The 18,724-nt window shown below is 38.8% G+C and overlaps 1 protein-coding gene across 2 annotated transcripts in view; it reads right to left on the minus strand.

The window, feature by feature from the left end:
* Positions 1 to 13,320: 13,320 nt before the first annotated feature.
* The window catches only part of LOC126195321 (ATP-binding cassette subfamily G member 4-like), a 334,509-nt gene continuing 329,105 nt past the window's right edge, over positions 13,321 to 18,724 (minus strand). For both annotated transcript variants that reach the window (XM_049933889.1, XM_049933888.1), the window contains 5 exons: positions 16,604 to 16,772; positions 16,419 to 16,519; positions 16,175 to 16,330; positions 14,509 to 14,694; positions 13,321 to 14,306 (listed from right to left, as the gene is read on the minus strand). In XM_049933889.1, the coding sequence (XP_049789846.1) occupies positions 14,148 to 14,306; positions 14,509 to 14,694; positions 16,175 to 16,330; positions 16,419 to 16,519; positions 16,604 to 16,772 (771 nt within the window). In that variant the 3' untranslated portion in view covers positions 13,321 to 14,147. The remainder of the gene's footprint in view (positions 14,307 to 14,508; positions 14,695 to 16,174; positions 16,331 to 16,418; positions 16,520 to 16,603; positions 16,773 to 18,724) is intronic.

Below are 18,724 nucleotides of genomic sequence, written 5' to 3' on the forward strand. Positions count from 1 at the left end.
AGGATAGATTGCTACTCACCATAAACATGACACACGGAGTTGCTGACAGCCACAATGAAAATACTGTTACACATTGAATTTTCGGCCAAAGTCTTCTTCAGAAAAGAAAACATACACATTCACAAAAATGAGCACACCTCAAACACACATGACTGCTACCTCTGATCCGAATGCAACTGCCACGTCAAAAGAAAGAAGCAATCTGGAGTGGACAGGGAACAGGGAAGGATAGCAGAGTATGGGGGGAAGGGGGGGGGGGGGCTAGCACTGTCTGGCAGAGTGTGCAGGGACTAGTTGATGACAGGACAAGGAGAAATTACCTTCCACCACACACCATTAGGTGGCATGTGGAATATGATGTAGATGTAGATCCAGATGGCCTGGGTTGTGAAGCAGCCATTGAAATCAAGCATGTCATGTTCAGCTGTCTGTTGTGCCACAGAGAGGTCCATTTTGTTGTTTGCCACAGTTCGGCAGTGATCATTCATCCTGATGGACAGCAGGTTGCATATAAAAAACTGCAATGATTGCAGCAGAGCTGGTATATGACATGGCTGCTTTCACAGGTAGCCTGGCCTCTGATATGGTAGGATAAGCCTGTCACAGGACTGGAATAGGAAGTGTTGGGAGGGTGGATTGGGCAGATGTACCTGGGTCTTCCACAGAAATATGATCCCTGTGCCAAGGGGTTGGGATAAGGAGTGGCGTAGGGATGGACTAGGATGATGTGTAGGTTGGGTGGGTGATGGCATGCCACTTTAGGAGTGGGGGGAGAGTGTGGAGGATCTTGAGTAGGATGGCTCTCATTTCAGGGCATGATGATAGATAACCACAGCCTTGATGAAGGATGTGCTGCAGCTGTTCCAGTCTGGCATGGCATTGGACGATAAAGGAAACAGCCTTTGTAGCTTGTTCTTGGGGATGTTTGAGGGATAGGGTATGATAAATATGTTTGAGGACTAGGGCTAGGGGATATCTGTGAAGGTCTTTGTGAGACAGACCTAGTCCACAAAGAGATTTCACATATCATATCACCACAAACTCGGAATCATCCTACCACCTGCAAGAACCAGCTACAAAGGAGTGCCTGTTCATCAGAGCTTTGATTATCTGTCTGCATGCCCTGAAATGAAGAACATCCAACCCAAGATCCTTCCCAGCCCTCCTAAAGTGGTTCCCTGTTGTCCACCCAACCGCCACAACATCCTAGTCCACCTAATGCCACTTCCAGTCCCAATCTCTTGGCACAGGGATCATATTCTTATGGAAGATCCAGGTACAAGACCTACCCAACCACCCATCCAGCACTTTCTATTCCATACCTGTCACAGGATTATCCTACCCAAGCATAGCCAAGGCTACCTTTGAGAGCAGCCGTGTCATATACCAACTATGCTGCAATCATCACACAGATTTTTATATTGGTATGACTGCCAACCAGCTGTCCACTAGCATGAATGGCCACTGCCAAACTGTGGCCGAGAGAAAAGGGGACCACCATGTAGCACAACAAGCAGCTGAATGTAAAATGCTTGATTTCAATGGCTGTTTCGCAACATGGGGCATCTGGATCCACATTGACATCATACTCCACAAGCATCTAAAGGTGTATGGCAGATGGTACTTTCTCACCTTGATCACCAGCTTTTCTGAACTGAGGAGATGGGAGTTATCCTTAAAACACATTTTCTGCTCCTGAAATTATCCCGACCTCAGCCTATGGTAATCTACTGCCCCCACCCCCACCCAACAGTTTCCAGCCATTCTGTTCTATCACCTCTTCCCAATTCACGTCCCCTCACCCCCTTTGTGTGCCATTCTCTGCCAATGTACCCACTGGTCTTTGCCCCTTCTCTACTCCTCTCTTTTTCCACTCCCAGTTCCCCCCTCCCCCTCCCTCCCTCACCCACAGCCTCCCAACACTGTGTGTGGCAGCACCAAGCAGTGCTGACTTCTTTCCACCCACCCAAACGCTGCTATTCTCCTCCCCCGTCCCCATCCCACTCTGGATTGCTGCTTTCATTCAACACAACAGTTGCATTCTGCCTTTAGCTGCTGGAGATACGGTCGTGTGTGTGTGTGTGTGTGTGTGTGTGTGTGTGTGTGTGTGTGTGTGTGTGCGTGCGTGCGTGCGTGCGTGCACGCAGAGCATTGTGACATTGTAACACAGTGAAGTAAGATACTGCAGACTTCTCACCATTCATTCTGCTTCACAGTCACGAGGCGAAAGCCAAAAAGACAATGGATACACTGGTCCCATTTCAAGCAGATAATGCTCAGAATTCTCTGTGAAACATCTCATCACTAGGATCTAAGAAGCAAGAAGGGTGATTTGCATGTTATTCCAGGATGTTCAGGAGAAAGCCAGTGAGATACAGAGTGTGAAAAGTGAAACTATTACAATATATCCTTTATTGCCGGTCAACATCACATTCGATGTCAAAGATTATAGACCTTCGTCAAGAAGTCTAAAGTGCAGAGACGTGGTCCATGTCTTCCATATAAAGTCCTACTAAAGTCCTGAGTTGCAGATTGATAACATGGATGATGACAAGGAAACTGAAGATCTGCTTGATGACTGTGAAGCTTTGACAGGTGGAGCTACCTTTGATGCTCATCATAGTGAAGAGCATGTGACAACACTTCCAGTCATGAGTGTCTTTCAGCACTACAGAGGACCACTGACAAATTGCTTTAGTTAGCTATAATGAGTACTTTTTATACAGCAGGTGGCTGTTTCTGCAGCAAGAAAACAATGTCAGGAGCTGTGCTATATGCAGTGTGAAGTAGTGGTTAGAGCCGCTGGTTGGCATGATGCAGGTTGCCGGTTCAAATCCAGTCAGCTGAATTAGAAGTTGAAATGAATTGACATTTTGTGGGAACTTTCATTAATACCACGCTATAAAGAAAATGTATGTGAAACTATTTGGTTTACTACAAGTACATAGATGATCATACCTTTTTGTTAAAACTTAACAATAAAGAAACATCAGCATACAAGGATATGGTGAAAAGTAATACCTCCAAATTTTGTTACGTGAAAACTTATAATAACGTTTGTTTTATTTAAAAAGCTTCAAGAAATTTCACATAAAGAATTTGGAGGCATTACTTTTCAGCACACTCTCATACCTTGCTTTACTAATTGAGTAAATACTTTATAGTTTTATTGTTGCCACTTGCAAACACAATACAGCACATTAATATAATGACATGTTTAACTAGGATATAAAATGTAGACTGGCAATGGCAAGGAAAGCGTTTCTGAAGAAGAGAAATTTGTTAACATCGAGTATAGATTTATGTGTCAGGAGGTCGTTTCTGAAAGTATTTGTATGGAGTGTAGCCATGTATAGAAGTGAAACATGGACGATAACTAGTATGGACAAGAAGAGAATAGAAGCTTTCGAAATGTGGTGCTACAGAAGAATGCTGAAGATTAGATGGGTAGATCACATAACTAATGAGGAGGTATTGAATATAATTGGGGAGCAGAGGAGTTCGTGGCACAACTTGACCAGAAGAAGGGATCGGTTGGTAGGACATGTTCTGAGGCATCAAGGAATCAACAATTTAGTATTGGAGGGCAGTGTGGAGGGTAAAAATCGTAGAGGAAGACCAAGAGATGAATATACTAAGCAGATTCAGAAGGATGTAGGTTGCAGTAGGTACTGGGAGATGAAGCAGCTTGCACGGGATAGGGTAAGATGGAGATCTGCATCAAACCAGTCTCAGGACTGAATACCACAACAACATCATATTTAACTAAGGTAGAAAATTATTGTTATTTACATCAGCTTCTTATTTGTCAGTCTCAATTGGCCTGGAAGTGTCACCATGGGTAGCTTCCGAAAAATATTTTTTTTTATACTTTGCAGAAGACTGTACATCATTCAGGTGTCTGATATTTTCAAACACAATTTTTATAAAAGTAAGTGCATTAAGCATCCTGAAAATGAGCCTTTGTTATAATTATGTCCTTAACAGTTACCACACTAAACATATTCGTTTCACCAGCACATAAAGCATTTGTGATAGAGAACACTCTTTCTGCAGCAGCATGAGTGTCAGGTAGAGCTAGAATAATGCAGTAATTAGTGGCAAATTGTTGCAGCTGACATCCTGAGATTCTGGAAGTTAAAATGATAGTCATCATTTACTTTTATTTAATCAAAGAGGGTATTTTCTGTATTCTTTGGGTGCGCCCACTTTTATTCTCTATTTGTTTATGCCACACATTACTTAAAAACACGCTATTGCAAAATATGTGGGCAGTTAATGAAAAATGGAACAGGACTATGAAATAATTAAGTTAAATAAGGGATGAGCCCATAAAATTTCAATTTCATATACTGGGGAGCCAGAGCATATAATGGTTTCAGTGAATCGGCACACTGAAATTATCGTTAGTTGTTGTATTGTATGTGTTCTGGTGTAAAAGTCAAATCCGGCATGACAGTCAGGAACGTTAGAGCAGAGAGGGCTGTGAAGAAGATGTCAGCCAATAGTACACTGACCGACCCATCTCTAGGACGACACCGAGACAGCAGCGGCCTCTAGGCGAAGAGAACATAAGCGCTGCTCTGCCTGGCCACAGCCCAGTTGAAGACCAGCCATTCTACGAGCTCTACAGCAGCAACTTAGTACTGTATTGTTTCACTTGCATTAGGAGTTGTGATTACTGAAGAGATTTTCTTATTTTGTCTGTTTCCCAATGCTTGGGACACACCATTGTAAATTCTCTAAGTTAAGTATTGTCATTTATTTTCCTATAAAAAAATTATTAATATGATTTGCTTGAATTGTTGTCTAGTGATCCGAGAAAGCAGGTTTCCTAGGCACCCCCATATTTGATGAGTGGGCAGGACTCAACAATATGGATGATCAGGATTATTTTTCATTTATAATTGTAATTTTTTGTGAATAATGATGATTATGAGATACCTATGTAGGCAGGAGATTGTTAAAATTCCATGATTTTACGCAATGGATGACACAATTCTCATAAATGTGTGGCATACAAGTTCTTAATGACTGTTTCTTGTGCTTCAGTACACTTAGTATACCTTATTATTGATTCTAAGTAAGTGTGATATGCAATTTTCCACATCTCCATTTGTATTGTAAAGACAAAGTTACATAATTTACCTGAGAGGTACTCAGTAAACATATTTCACATTAAATTCTTATACACACTGCTAGCCATGAAAACACGCAGACGGCAGCATGCAACAAATGTTAATTTGGCATGAAGTGTGCCAATACTTACATTAATAAATGATTAGCATTTCAATACATCTGCGCAAAGTACATAGGAGTAACACCTCTATGTTATGGATGTAGGGAAAAATTGCACAAAAGGTTTGTCATACAGAAATCACATTTGAATATTGTTTCTGAGGTTATCTTGTTGTGCCTCATGTAAAAAGAAGAAATTGTGTACCAGTACTTGGAATTCAACAATGGAATGGCTGTGGCCTACTGAGACTATGGTTTATTGTTCTGTAATATTGCTACATGGGACGCTCAAGACTGCACAACAGTCATTCAAATATGGTGTTGATAGGTATGGGAGGCCCATACTCAATACTGTACACGATCTCAACAGTCCCACACAACTAGTGCCATATAGAACAGACATATTGTTCACCTGACTATGCAGGCTCACACAGCTGTGTAACATATCTTGAGTTAGGAAATGGACTTGTTTATAGCAAGACAGAGTATCAGTATGGATGCAATAATGTCTGAAGCACCACAAAGAGCACAGCAAACATTGTTGCATCCTCTCTTTACCTAGCAGCAGAGAGATGTGTGCCAACAGTGGTGCAGCCAACAACACTGGGCAGTGGAGTGGCACCACTTGATCTTTTCAGGCGCTCCAAGTTTTATGTACATCATCTCGATTAGCATCTGTGTGTGGGAGGCTCCAATCAGTGCTAATGTATCCAGACTGCATTTGTCATCATCATATTGGCACAGCACCTGGCATGGTGGTATAGGGTGCCTCTGATTTGTGTAGCTGGTAATTTGCAGCTGTTTCGTTCCTGATGTGTCAAGGCCAGTGGTTGTACCCTATCTGTGATCTCGTCATGATGCTATATTTCAAGAAGATAATGCAAGATCACATGCTACCCGTGCTGTCCTAACATACCTAGTTACACTGTCTGCTTGACTGTTATCTTATCCAGCACATTCTTCAGATCTCTCACCCATTGTGAACATCTGGTCATAGGTTGCTGACCCACAAGCACAGCACCATTTGCCAGCCTCTAATGGTTGTTGAACCTGCCATAGAGCTGAAACAGCATGGAATAACATACCTGCATGTAAGGACCGCGAAGGTAAGTTACAAGAAAGTTGGGCTCATACAGAGGCATATGGACAGTCATCTTTCCCTTTCTCTATTTGTGAGAGGGACAAGAAAGGAAATGACAAGTAGTGGTACAGGATTCCCTCTACCATACACACCATATAGTGGCTTGCGGAGTATCCATGGAGATGTAGGTGCAAATGTAGAACTGTATCTGTCATCAGAGTTCATTTCAACTGGTTGCCCAATCAGCTTACAGCCATTGTTGCTACTTGAGGTGGCAGTTCTACAAGCAAAATTTTGCGTTCTGTAAGCCTCAAATCACCTACAAAGTTAATCAAGTGTTCTTCTCTCTCTGCTGTATATTTGCAACAAGTAAAATATTCTTATTTGCTAACATTGCTGATGCTGCATTTTTAATGATCACTTTAGTTTTAATGAGTAGTTTAGTCCTAGAAATATGACAGATTCCACTCCTGCTACATCCTTATTCTTATGAATTATTTTATTTTCCTGTTATTTTGACTGTTTGGTTCTGAATTGTACCAAAGGTGTTCTTTAAATTTTGTGAGTCAGCCATTTTAGATGGAATCATGTTTCTAAGTTACTGAGTATATTAATGATACAGTGTGAAACTTTTATTCCTTCACAGTTTTCCGTTAAAAAGGGTGTACAGTGTCTAGTTACCTTTTTATCATTTCAGTGTTTTTTGGGGCATCATTTAAGGTGACTCCTACACCTGACAATTTGTTTTGTTACTGTTGGTATAATCAAGTTGTGTGACAGAAATTTTCACAGAACACAACATAACCATGCAAACATGTAGTTTAAGAGTCATGAAAGAAGTGAAGGGTGTTGTGGTACATGTAAACATAAATCTTCCGCTTCAAAGGAGATACTACCCAACCACAATATTATTGGTTTGGCTGTTACCGGGAACACCTGGTAATGTTACAGTAAACAAATACAGTGGTGTCTAAGAAAAACATGTCACACTGTCAATGCTTTCAGGTCACTTACGCATATATCATCAACCCTCATTACACTCTGGCTCACAACAAGCCCACTGGAGTGTCCTCACTCTTAGGTGCAACAATATTGTGGTCGATTAATACCACTAGTTAATGAGTTCAAGTTTTCTTTCCAATGCCTCAAAATTGCTTGGTTGTCAGTGAGAACAGTGAAATATCTTTGTCTGTTCAATAGATTGGGCCATTAATTTCCTTTATTCCCACATAAGAATTTTTTTGGTCTTTTGGAGCTTCCTTATCTTAGTGTGACATCTGTTTTTCAGCTGTTGGCTTGAAAATATTTTTTCCAAGCACTGGATCCTGATCTAGAGATAGGTAGAGTTATCTTTTGGCATTGCTGATGGTTAAATTCCCTGCTTGCATTAAACACTCTGTCTACTCCTTTTCTCAAAGCCAGTAATGTTTTCTGCTTATTCTATAATGATGTTTTCAAGTATGGCATACTTCAACTGTACTTATTTTCTTATGATTCAGTGATGAATCAGCTTTTCTGTGGTGAAAATTTAATTCTGAAGTTTTCATGTGTCAGTTTTCTCTTATAAGATTTGATGAAATGGATGTGAAGCTTTCATTTGATAGAAAAGCTGACACAACTGATAACTACTTATTCATGTGTCCAACAATTGCCCTTTTTCTACCCCAATTTTCTCAGAATTTTGAACACCTTGCACCATTTGATATTGTTGAATGCTTTTTCCAAGTCAACAAATCCTATCAACCTGTCTTGATTTTTCTTTAGCCTTGCTTCTTTTATTAACCACAGTGTCAGAATTGCCCCTCTTGCAGCTTTACCTTTCCTAACCAAACTGATTGTCACATAATACATGCTCAGTTTTCTTTTCTATTCTTCTGTATATTATCCTTGTCAGCAGCTTGGATGCGTGAGTTGTTATTCTGACTGTGTGACAATTCTCACACTTGCTGGCTCTTCCAGTCTCATGTATTGTGTGGGTGATGTTTTTCTGAAAGTCAGATGGTATACATTGCACACACTAATGTTATAGTCATTTTGTTGACACTTCCCCCCAATGATTTTAGAAATGCTGATGGAATGTTATTTATCCCTTCTGCCTTGTTTGATTTTAAGTCTTCCCGAGCTCTTTTAAATTATGATTCTGATACTGGAGCCCCTATCTGTTCTACATCGACTCCTGTTTCTTCTTCTATCTCATCGTCAAGCAAGTCTTCCCCCTCATAAAAGCCTTCAATATACTCTATCCATCTATCCACTCTCTCCAGTGCAGTTAACATTTGAATTTTCATTGCACTCTTAATGTTACCATCCTTGCTTTCAATTTCACTAAAGATTGTTGTGATTTTTCTAGTTGCTGAGTCAAACCTTTCCACAATCATTTCTTTTTCCATTTCTTCACATTTTTCATGCAGTTACTTCACCATAACTTTCCTGCACTTCCTATTTATTTCATTCCTAAATTATGTGTGTTTCTGTATTCCTGATTTCCCTGAACATTTTTCTACTTCCTACTTTCATCGTTCAACTGAAGTATTTCCTCTGTTACCCATGGTTTCTTTGCAGTTACCTTTTCTGTGTCTATTTTCTTCTTTCCAACTTGCCCTTTTTAGAGATGTCCATTCCTTTTCAACTGAACTGCCCACTGAGCTATTCATTATCGCAGCATCTACAGCCTCAGAAAACTTAAAGCATATCTCTTCATTCCTTAGTGCCTTCGTATCCCTTTCCTTTGTGCAATGATTCTTCCTTACTAGTCTCTTAAACTTCAGCCTACTCTTCATCACTACTACATTGTGATGTGAGTTTGTATCTGCACTTGGGTACACCGTACAATGCAGTATCTGATTTCATAATCTCTGCCTGACAGTGATGTAATGTAATTGGAATCTTCCCTTACCCCCTGGCCTTTTCCAAGCATCTCTTCATCGTGTGATTCTTGAGCAGAATATTCACTATTACTAGCTGAAATTTGTTGCAGAACTCAATTAGCCTTTCTCCTCTTTCATTCCCAGTATCAAGCCCATATTTTCCTGTAACCCCTCTTTCTACTCCTTCCCCTAGAACCGCATTCCAGTCCCCCATGACTATTAGATTTTCACATCCCTTTACATACTGAATTACCTGTTTAATATCCTCCTGATACGTTCTCTGTCTCCTCATCTTTGGCTTTCAGTGTTGCCATTTATACTGAATTACCATTGTTGGTTTTGGTTTGCTGTCGATTCTGATGAGAACAGCCCTGTCACTGAACTGTTCACAGTAATTCACTCTCTGTCCTCCCTTCCTGCTTATAACGAATCCTACTCCCATTGTACAGTTTTGATATTGTAATTACCCTATACTCATCTAGCAGAAATTCTTGTCTTCTTTCCATTTCACTTCACTGACCCACACTATACGTAGATTAACCCTTAGCATTTCCTTTTCCATATTTTCTAGTTTCCCTACCACTTCATACTTCTAATATTCCATACCACAAATCATATAATGTTATCCTTTTGTTTGTTGTTCAATCTTTTTCTCGTGGTTACCTCCCACTTGGCAGTCCCGTCATGGAGATATGACTGGGGGCTAGTCCAAAATCTTTTACCAGTGGAGTGAACATCATGACCTTTTTTCAATTACAGGCCACATGTCCTGTGGATACACGTTGTGTATTGTTTATACAGTGTCCAATATACTTGCCTCATACTCCCACTTTAGACTACCACTACCCATCACCTCTATAAGAGCCTCTATCAAGTCCCTCCCCCACTCCAGATACCCTCATAGTCTCCAAACCCATCCTTGCAGAACTACTACATCTGCCACACCCTTACAAACTCCTTCCTGCCACCCCCTGTATAACCCAGAGCTTAAACAGGCCTACACCACAGTTATAAACTTCTCCTCCAAGAGCCTCAGTCTCACAGAAGAATCAGTCCTTTCCAAAGGCACCTTTTGCCCCACTTCCAAATGTGGTCATGCTGTCCTCCACTGGTCCTTATAGTGGAAACACTTTTTGCCATCAACCATATGATCTGACTCAACCCAAAACCACTATTGAAGCCTGCCTTACTTTACCCCTCCATCTAAGTGTGATCCACCCCGATCATTGCCTAATAACTTTACAGAACTTCCTAACCTCAAAACTTCCTTCACCATCATTTCCCACATCCTGTAACATGGAAATCAACCGCATATTTGCAGAAACAACCACAATCTGCCACCTAAAAAACTTAGAATACTACTGCTGATAAATGTTCCACCACTACAGTTATGAACCACATGGATTAGATGGTTGAGGAGCTCCACCAACCATTAGATGCATACACCTATAAGCCCTGCTATGTGACCCCTTTACAAAAATCCAGTATGATCTCAAATCCCTACATCCATCCAAGAATCTCTTACTTGTCTCCATCTCCCTCATTACCCCACCACTCCTTGGACTCCTACTTTCCACATGCTACCTGAATTCCTTGAATCCAACCGCCCATGATACTCATTGTGGCTGGATACTGCACACTCACAGAGATACTTTCTGCTCTTGTAGTCCAGCACCATCAGCATCAGTACATCCATCCACATCAAGCTTACCAACCCCCAGCAATACCTCTATTTTTACAGCTGCCACCCATTCCACTCCAAGAAGCCCCTTTCATAGAGTCTAGTCACCTTTAGTTGTTGCATCTGCAGTGATAGGCAGTCCTCCTCCATATATGATGAGTGTCTCACTGAGACCTTCACAGACAGAAATTAACCACACCTTCTTCAGAAATATATCTCCTGTACTTTGTCTCACCAGTTACCTACCACCCCACACACACACACACTGGCGATCACAGAGTAGGTGCCTCAATACCATCCAAGAGTTATGGAATCATGCTCTCTGCAACAGTTTCAACCTTCTGTCTGTGCTCGGATTCACAGTAAACACTTTTAGTCTTAAAAAGACATACTATAGAATATGCACATATTAAACAGAATTCTTTGTGTGAAATTACAAGACGTGTAGATGATTACACAAACTGAGGTGACACTATTATATGGATAACAAGATCAGTTTTGCCTGGTTTGCACTTAAAAATCTCTCTCATTTTGTTGACATATAAATAGTATACAAAGTTAATAACTGTCTTCCAGAAGCCTTTTCGGGGACCTCAAAATTTTTGCATTCGCACACCAATACATTTCTCCATAATGATATTTGTGGTGAATAATGAGAGTGAATTTGTGATGGTCTGTGTAATTTACAAACACAATAGCAGAAATAAAAATTATTTCCTTGGAGAGTTTTCATCTCTGTCAAAGGTTGAGAATGGAGTTTCATGTTCTGATGCAACAGACTAACAGATTGCCAGCAGACATCAGGTAACAAATCTGAAATCTCCAGATATTCAGAAATAAAGTAAGAATACCACTATGAACGTTAATGTTAACAGCTTAAAGTGTTCTGTGCAAGTTCCATAAATGCTTAGTATGAAGTACAAGGAGGGGGAAAAAAGCAGGTGAGTTCGTATTTTTGAGAATCCTACAACTTCTTTTCAATGGGTGTATATAACAACCTCATTTATAATGCATTATAAAAAAAGTATCTGTGTGCAAGCAATTTGTCCTTGGTATACTTTCTTCCACTACTGCTGGTCCAGCAAGGTGTGTAGGACAGCTTCTGTGACTTTAGAAAAGGAGATAAATACTGGCAGACACAAATGTGGGGGTGAGTCATGGATCACATCTGGAATCGCTCAGTCAATAAAATCATTGTCCATGAAAGGCAAGTTTCCAGGTTCAAGCCTGTGGCCGGCTGGAGTGGCCGTGCGGTTCTAGGCGCTACAGTCTGGAACCAAGCGACCACTACGGTCACAGTTTCGAATCCTGCCTCTGGCATGGATGAGTGTGATGTCCTTATGTTAGTTAGGTTTAATTAGTTCTAAGTTCTAGGCGACTGATGACCTCAGAAGTTAAGTCGCATAGTGCTCAGAGCCATCAACCTGTGACCCACACAACAGTTATAATCTGTCAGGTAGTTTTATAATCTAACAATAAGTTCTCTAATTAATAGTGTGAATAAATCATCACTAATTGTAATTGGTTGTCAACATAATTTGCAGAAATAACCTGCAACAGTTGCTTCTGTCAATTGGTGTTTAATTTTACTCTTTCCATGTACCTGAAGGATCTCCTTCATGATGGATTTTTTGAACATGATATGTTATTGCTAAACACATGAACAAAATCATTACACCATTTGGGAATCCAACCACCAAACGCTTTGGTTTGTAGAAGTTGTAAAATTATTTGCTTTGTTTGTCTTATGTTCATAAACGGTGCTAATATTTCAGTTCGTATCTACCACACTGTCCATTTGCTATACTGTGCTATCAGTGTACACAGAAGAAAAAAACTGACACTTCTTTTAAAAATTTGTTATGCACTATGTCTCATGTGTTTTGCATCTAAATAACAAACTTGGTTACTACTGTACTGTGAGAATCAGAGTTGTGTTACTTCAATTCCTTTAACAGTATTCATATAGACTGTTGAGAAGAAAGAAGCAAGAAAAATAGATGAAGTTTTCTGAAGTGTCAGACTACTTGATTATTTGATAATTGTCAGATATGCAATTGGTCAACTGAGGTATCAAAGGCGGGGGCTCCACCAATTCAGGACAATCCAAGATTGCATGAACAGAAAAGGAAATATGGAACAAAGATAGGCATAAAATGGTGGAGAAAGAAAAGGAGGCTATTAAAACACAAGCTGTTTTGGAAAGAGTAACATATTGATAGGGAGTTGGTGTTGAACTAGTTTATTTCCTGAAGGCTATGGATATCCTGCATGAAACCAACTGCTGTTACTTGTTTACATCATTTTCAGTATACAATTTTATGTTTAACTGTAGTTCAAGTCTTTTTTTTTTTTTTTTTTTTTTTTGCTGCACAGCATTGAATAAATGGAAAACACACACACTCTCTCTCTCTCTCTCTCTCTCTCTCTCTCTCTCTCTCTCTCTCTCTCTCTCTCTCTGCACACTTTTATTCTATAATGGCAACATGACAAAGCACTCATTTCAAACAAATTACATAAATAGTTATTCTTTATTTATTAAACAAATATAAAATTAACAAATGTTTTCACCTGCTTCATTTCTGTTTAAAATTTTTCCTTGAGTATTCTTCCACAAGACATTGTAAGGCACTTGAGATAAAAGACAGGTATGAATGTGTTTTTCTCGATCTAACACATCATATTTATAAGACACCAAAGTCATTAACATTAGAGAATGTGTAATATTTTCGTCTTTCACTAAAGCTGCAGTCAATATTGAAATAAAATATTTTGATTTTGTCTTAAAAATGAAAACAGGAAAGAATATTTACAGGAATTTGGCATAAATTATTAACTTATGTGACGTGTCTATTACTGCAGTACGATAAATTTTTACACACTGGATTTTAGCCACAGCAGATGTATATTAATTTAAAAAAAAAATTTCACAAGGAATTGTATTGAGCACAAACATTGGAAAGGAATGTATAATTGAAAGATTAACAAAGAACCTCAGAACATTACTTCAGTCAGTTGATATTGCAATTACAATTTGTAACTCCAAACTGTCACACACATTTTCTGATTTCTGAGCCTAGTCAGCACTTGACCACTTTGAAATATCACATGCTACTTGAGTAATTAACACTATGAGAACAGTTTATAAATCTATAACAGCAGAATCCACCACAGCACGAGGATCTAAATCTAATAGTTCTTGTGATGATAAATGAGAGCTTCGAAGAACCCCTCACCAGAAACTGGTAGGAATTTATGTGAGTGAAGGACTAAGAGTCATTCACCGCTGTGATATGAGCTTCCACCGCAAGAAGATATAAGCAGCAATCCTCAGTACGAAGAATATGGCAACCAGTGCAACAATATCAACTGTAAAGCTGGATTCCAGCATATCCAGCTCATCTAGAGTGGTTTCAGGATTCTTGAAATGACAGTAAATCTGTGAAAAAAAGACACATTTTAACACATTCTAAAATATGGCATTCAAGTTTTCATAAATATATCAAAATTAAAATACTGCTTCAAAAACAGTTCCTTAATATCTGAGCTATTAATTCAAAAATGAATTAGCGAAGTAGATATAAATGTAATATTTAACAGTGATTTAGTATGCACTTCATATGAAAAACATTTGATATTACCTGGTGGCACTCCAGAAATTCTCTGTTGTAAGCATATGTGGCAAGAGCTGTGCCTTCAAATCCATAGCGAATGTAGCTCAGATAAGTTATCCATCGAAGATATATCGGTATGGCATCAAAGCTTACAAAGAATCCAGAGAAAAGCAGGAATGGAACAGACATGACAGGAGCCAGGAAAACGCCATTCTGAAAATTTTGAAGAATATAAATTACTTATTGGTAACATTGCTTAAGGCGTATGTAGTTTTTTTTTTTTTTTTTTTAGTAATATCATATTTGTTGCCTGCAGAAGAAATTAAAACTATTTATACTGGCAGTATTACATAGGAGGTTAACATTCAGCCCAACTGCTGCAGAATAAAGATACAAGCTCTGAAATAAAAGACAGTTACCACAACAAAAGGGACAGCTTTGACATTCTTGTTTCTCCTATTACAGAATTTTTATGCAAGGCACTCTTGTAAAGTAGTGAGGCTAATTTCTATATTATTCTCACACGCTTACATTTTTCTTGGACCTTCTAATGGCTAGGACCATTACTTCTGCATAATTTTTTTTTTTTGCAGAAAGACTTACTGCCATCTTTAGGTGACTGTCACTTGATGGCAGCAGGAAGTTTCATTCGAAAAAATCATTCAGAATCAGCAATTAAGCCCATCATAAGAGCTGAGAATAATTTAAATTACATTTTTGTTGGTAAAGTCTCAGATCATATATTTTCATAAGGTTTGGAGACCTTTTAATAACTCTCTGTTCTTCTCCCTTTTTGCCAACCCCCACCCCCTCCCAAACACCCTTCATCTAACCTCCTGATTGCACCTAGCTGCTCTATCCTTTCCCCATCTCGTCCCTGTATGCTACCACACACGGCACGTTACCGTCTTCCACCCCTACCCTGCTATCCCTCCTCTTCCTTGCCCCCAGCCTCCTCCTTACTCCCACCACTCAGATTGTTTTTCCTATCATGTGTTGTTGCTCACAGTTTGGCCTCGCCAGCCAGAGATAGTGGTCGCATGTGTGTGCGCGCCTCTGTGTGTGTGTGTGTGTGTGTGTGTGTGTGTGTGTTATTAAAATACATGACATACATGTATGTGGGCAAAGCCACAGGCAAAAAATTAAACTTAATAAATGTCACTAATGACAGCTGAGATTAATGAATTTTTGGAAATAGAAGTTGATGAGAAACAGAAGACTCCAAATAACTGAAAGCTTTCCAGTCTCTGACGGTTTTGCTTTTCTTGTATCTCCCAACCCAGGGTTTTGAACACCTTTCCTGCCCTGCTTCAGCATCAGCACATTCATGATTTCTTCATATTTTATGTCTATCTCCAATTCCTGATGAAGAAACTTTAAATATTTCTCTTCCAGAACTTTTAAAATGTATTTTTAAAAAATTGTGCTTGTCTAAGATATACTCCAGTTTTACCCATTTTGGCAGCCAGTATTTAGACAGTCCTTCGGCTTTATCAACGTAATCTACAATTGCTATTCAGATTTTCAGTATCTGGAAACATCTGGGATATAAATGTTACAGATGTGTCTTTGCAATTTTGCTATTATTGAGATATCCATAAAATAAATTATTGTAGTGTGAAACAATTGTGTGTTCGCTGCAGTAGTTTACTTACAAGTAAGCACTTACTTGTCAGATTTCCCTAGTACATACCTGAACATTCATTGCAGCACCAACAACTAAACCGACACTCTGAGCCACAAATGAAATTAGTAGACAGGCTCCCAAGAACATGGCATACCGCCACATTTGCGGAGGCTGTGATGTCATGTAATATACTATTGACACATAAATTACGCAGAAAATGGCCTGAAATAAAGTGACAGATATAAATGAGATGTTTTTACACATACACTGAGTGGCAAGTGTTTTTATGTTGAACAAAACTTAATCATACCTGGAATGGTATATCCGATATTGTGATTGCAAAGTAATAAGATCTTAATGAATACCATCTGTTGAAATTCTCCTTTATAAGGACAGGCATTTCCAAGGGGACTGCAAAAATAAATAAATAAAAATTATTACTATGTTTCCAAATAGCTATACTATCATACAAAATTTGCAAATAATACCACTTACATGATAAAATGGTGATTGTCATGGAAGTGTACATCAAAAACAGCATGTTGAAGAAGAGAAATCCCAAATTACTGAGCACCTTGGCACCATCATTTCCAATGTCATAGTATAGTGCCCCAATGAGGAAACCCACCAAAATGTGGGCAAAAAGACGCAAATACATAAGTGTCTGCAAAACAAAAATTACCTAATTAATTCATGTGTTTATATGCTAATGAAATATTAAAGTAATGATAGTTTTACTTGACATTACTTATTTTAGTTCCACACACTGTCAAACTCTGCAATGTCCTTCATGCACTTGGGTCTTGTGCAAGATCTAAAAACAAGTTTCTTGAAAAACTAAGAGAAGTCGGTGACGACATGAATTAGTGTAATAAAAGCAACAAACAATAGCATAGTATAAAGCCCTTATTAATTGAAAGTTGCCACAGATACACATATTTATCTGGAACATGCACTGATAGTAGTGAATAAATTTTATTGGACATTAGGTGTGTCATTAATCAAGGCAGATAAATGATTATACTTTCATGTATATGAATTACCATTTACAAAATTATTTTTCAGTCTGTTTTAAAGTGACAGTAGCCACAAACATAGAATGGAAAAAACTGATATTAGACTTGTAATAATATTGTGTTAACTACTACTCGTAAAGTCTAATCTAAACCACTAAGAAACAGTAGGGTTTGCCAGTCTGTACCTTTAGGGGGCACAGCTCCCACTGCGTCCAATAGAAACCCATAAAAACTTTAATAACAGTAATCCCAGCTTTTGTGACCACAAGTTCCTTCTTCTTGAGAGATAAGAGGAATAAGCTGGAGAGATGTGAAAAGATATGAAAATGTCAAGTGACAAGCAAAGTGTAATAAATAAATAGAAACTCTGACAACCATCTGTAGTTTCATAGATAGCCTTGCCTTTTAAGTTTTACAGCTCATGGCCCTTGAGTTGCTTTTTGAGGATGAGTACGTATGACAGGTTTTACCATTCGAATGGTTGAGATAAATGACACTATAGAGTTTGACAAGGATGTCATGAAGTTTGGAGCTGAAAAGGAAAGGAAAATGATGGTCTAATAGTTTGTCAATGACAAGGTCATTAGAGACAGACCCAAAGCTTGGATTGGGCAAGGAGGACATGGAAATCACCTGTGTCCTTTACATAAGAACTGTCCTGATATTTATATTAAGCAATGTTCAGAAACTATAGAAAATCTAGGCCTGAATAAGGATTTTAACACTAGTCCTGAATGTGACAGCAATGTTTCACACACATTTGCCACATGACTCAGTCTAGCTAAACTTTGTAATTGGTATCAAGAGAATATCACAGAGAGACATCTTAAATTAGCCTCCCACTTTTCCTTCCTTCATTTATGTTTGTTAATTCTTTCCTGAAATTTTATATACAGTAACATATCAACAGCCACTGAGAGACAAATGTCCCACTTTTTCCTGAGTGACATTAGCTGTGGATGAACTTTGAGTTGGTTGAACCAAAAGCACACAAATTACAAAAATAACCCATCTCTTATCAGAAGCTGGAACATAGAATCTGAAATGTGTAAGGAGTTAACAGAAAAGTAATCCTTCCATTACTGCCAATCTTTTCTTATCACTACATACACACATCCTTGTTCCATAGATCATGAATACGACATTTTGTAATGATGTGGAACGTGTCACTTTAACATAAGTTTTCTTTACACGAAATAATTAATTTTTTAAATTCTGATTACCTTAACTCTCAGATTTGACCAAAGAAAAACTATGTTAAATGCATCAACGTTCAAGTAGGAAAACTAGTTTTATTCCTGATTTAATGCAGCCAAGAAGACAGCATAGCAAATATGTAGCCTTAAGTACAGTGCAGAGAATGGTACAAATGTAACAAGCTGGTCAGGAACTAGCAAGAAAAGTGTCTGTCTTAGGCAGTAGCCTTGGGAAGGATGTAGACCAGTTGTTACAGCAAAAATTAGATATAAGTTACCAGGCAACAAGTTTTATGAAGCCAGTGCATCTTAGTCAGGCGACACAGGACATAAGGCAATTTTGATGAAATGGGTTCAGATGATCAAAATAGTTGGAGAAAGTTATAGTCTGGATAAGGACAGTA

This window comes from Schistocerca nitens, chromosome 7 (genome assembly GCF_023898315.1).
Source record: "Schistocerca nitens isolate TAMUIC-IGC-003100 chromosome 7, iqSchNite1.1, whole genome shotgun sequence".
NCBI lineage: Eukaryota > Metazoa > Arthropoda > Insecta > Orthoptera > Acrididae > Schistocerca > Schistocerca nitens.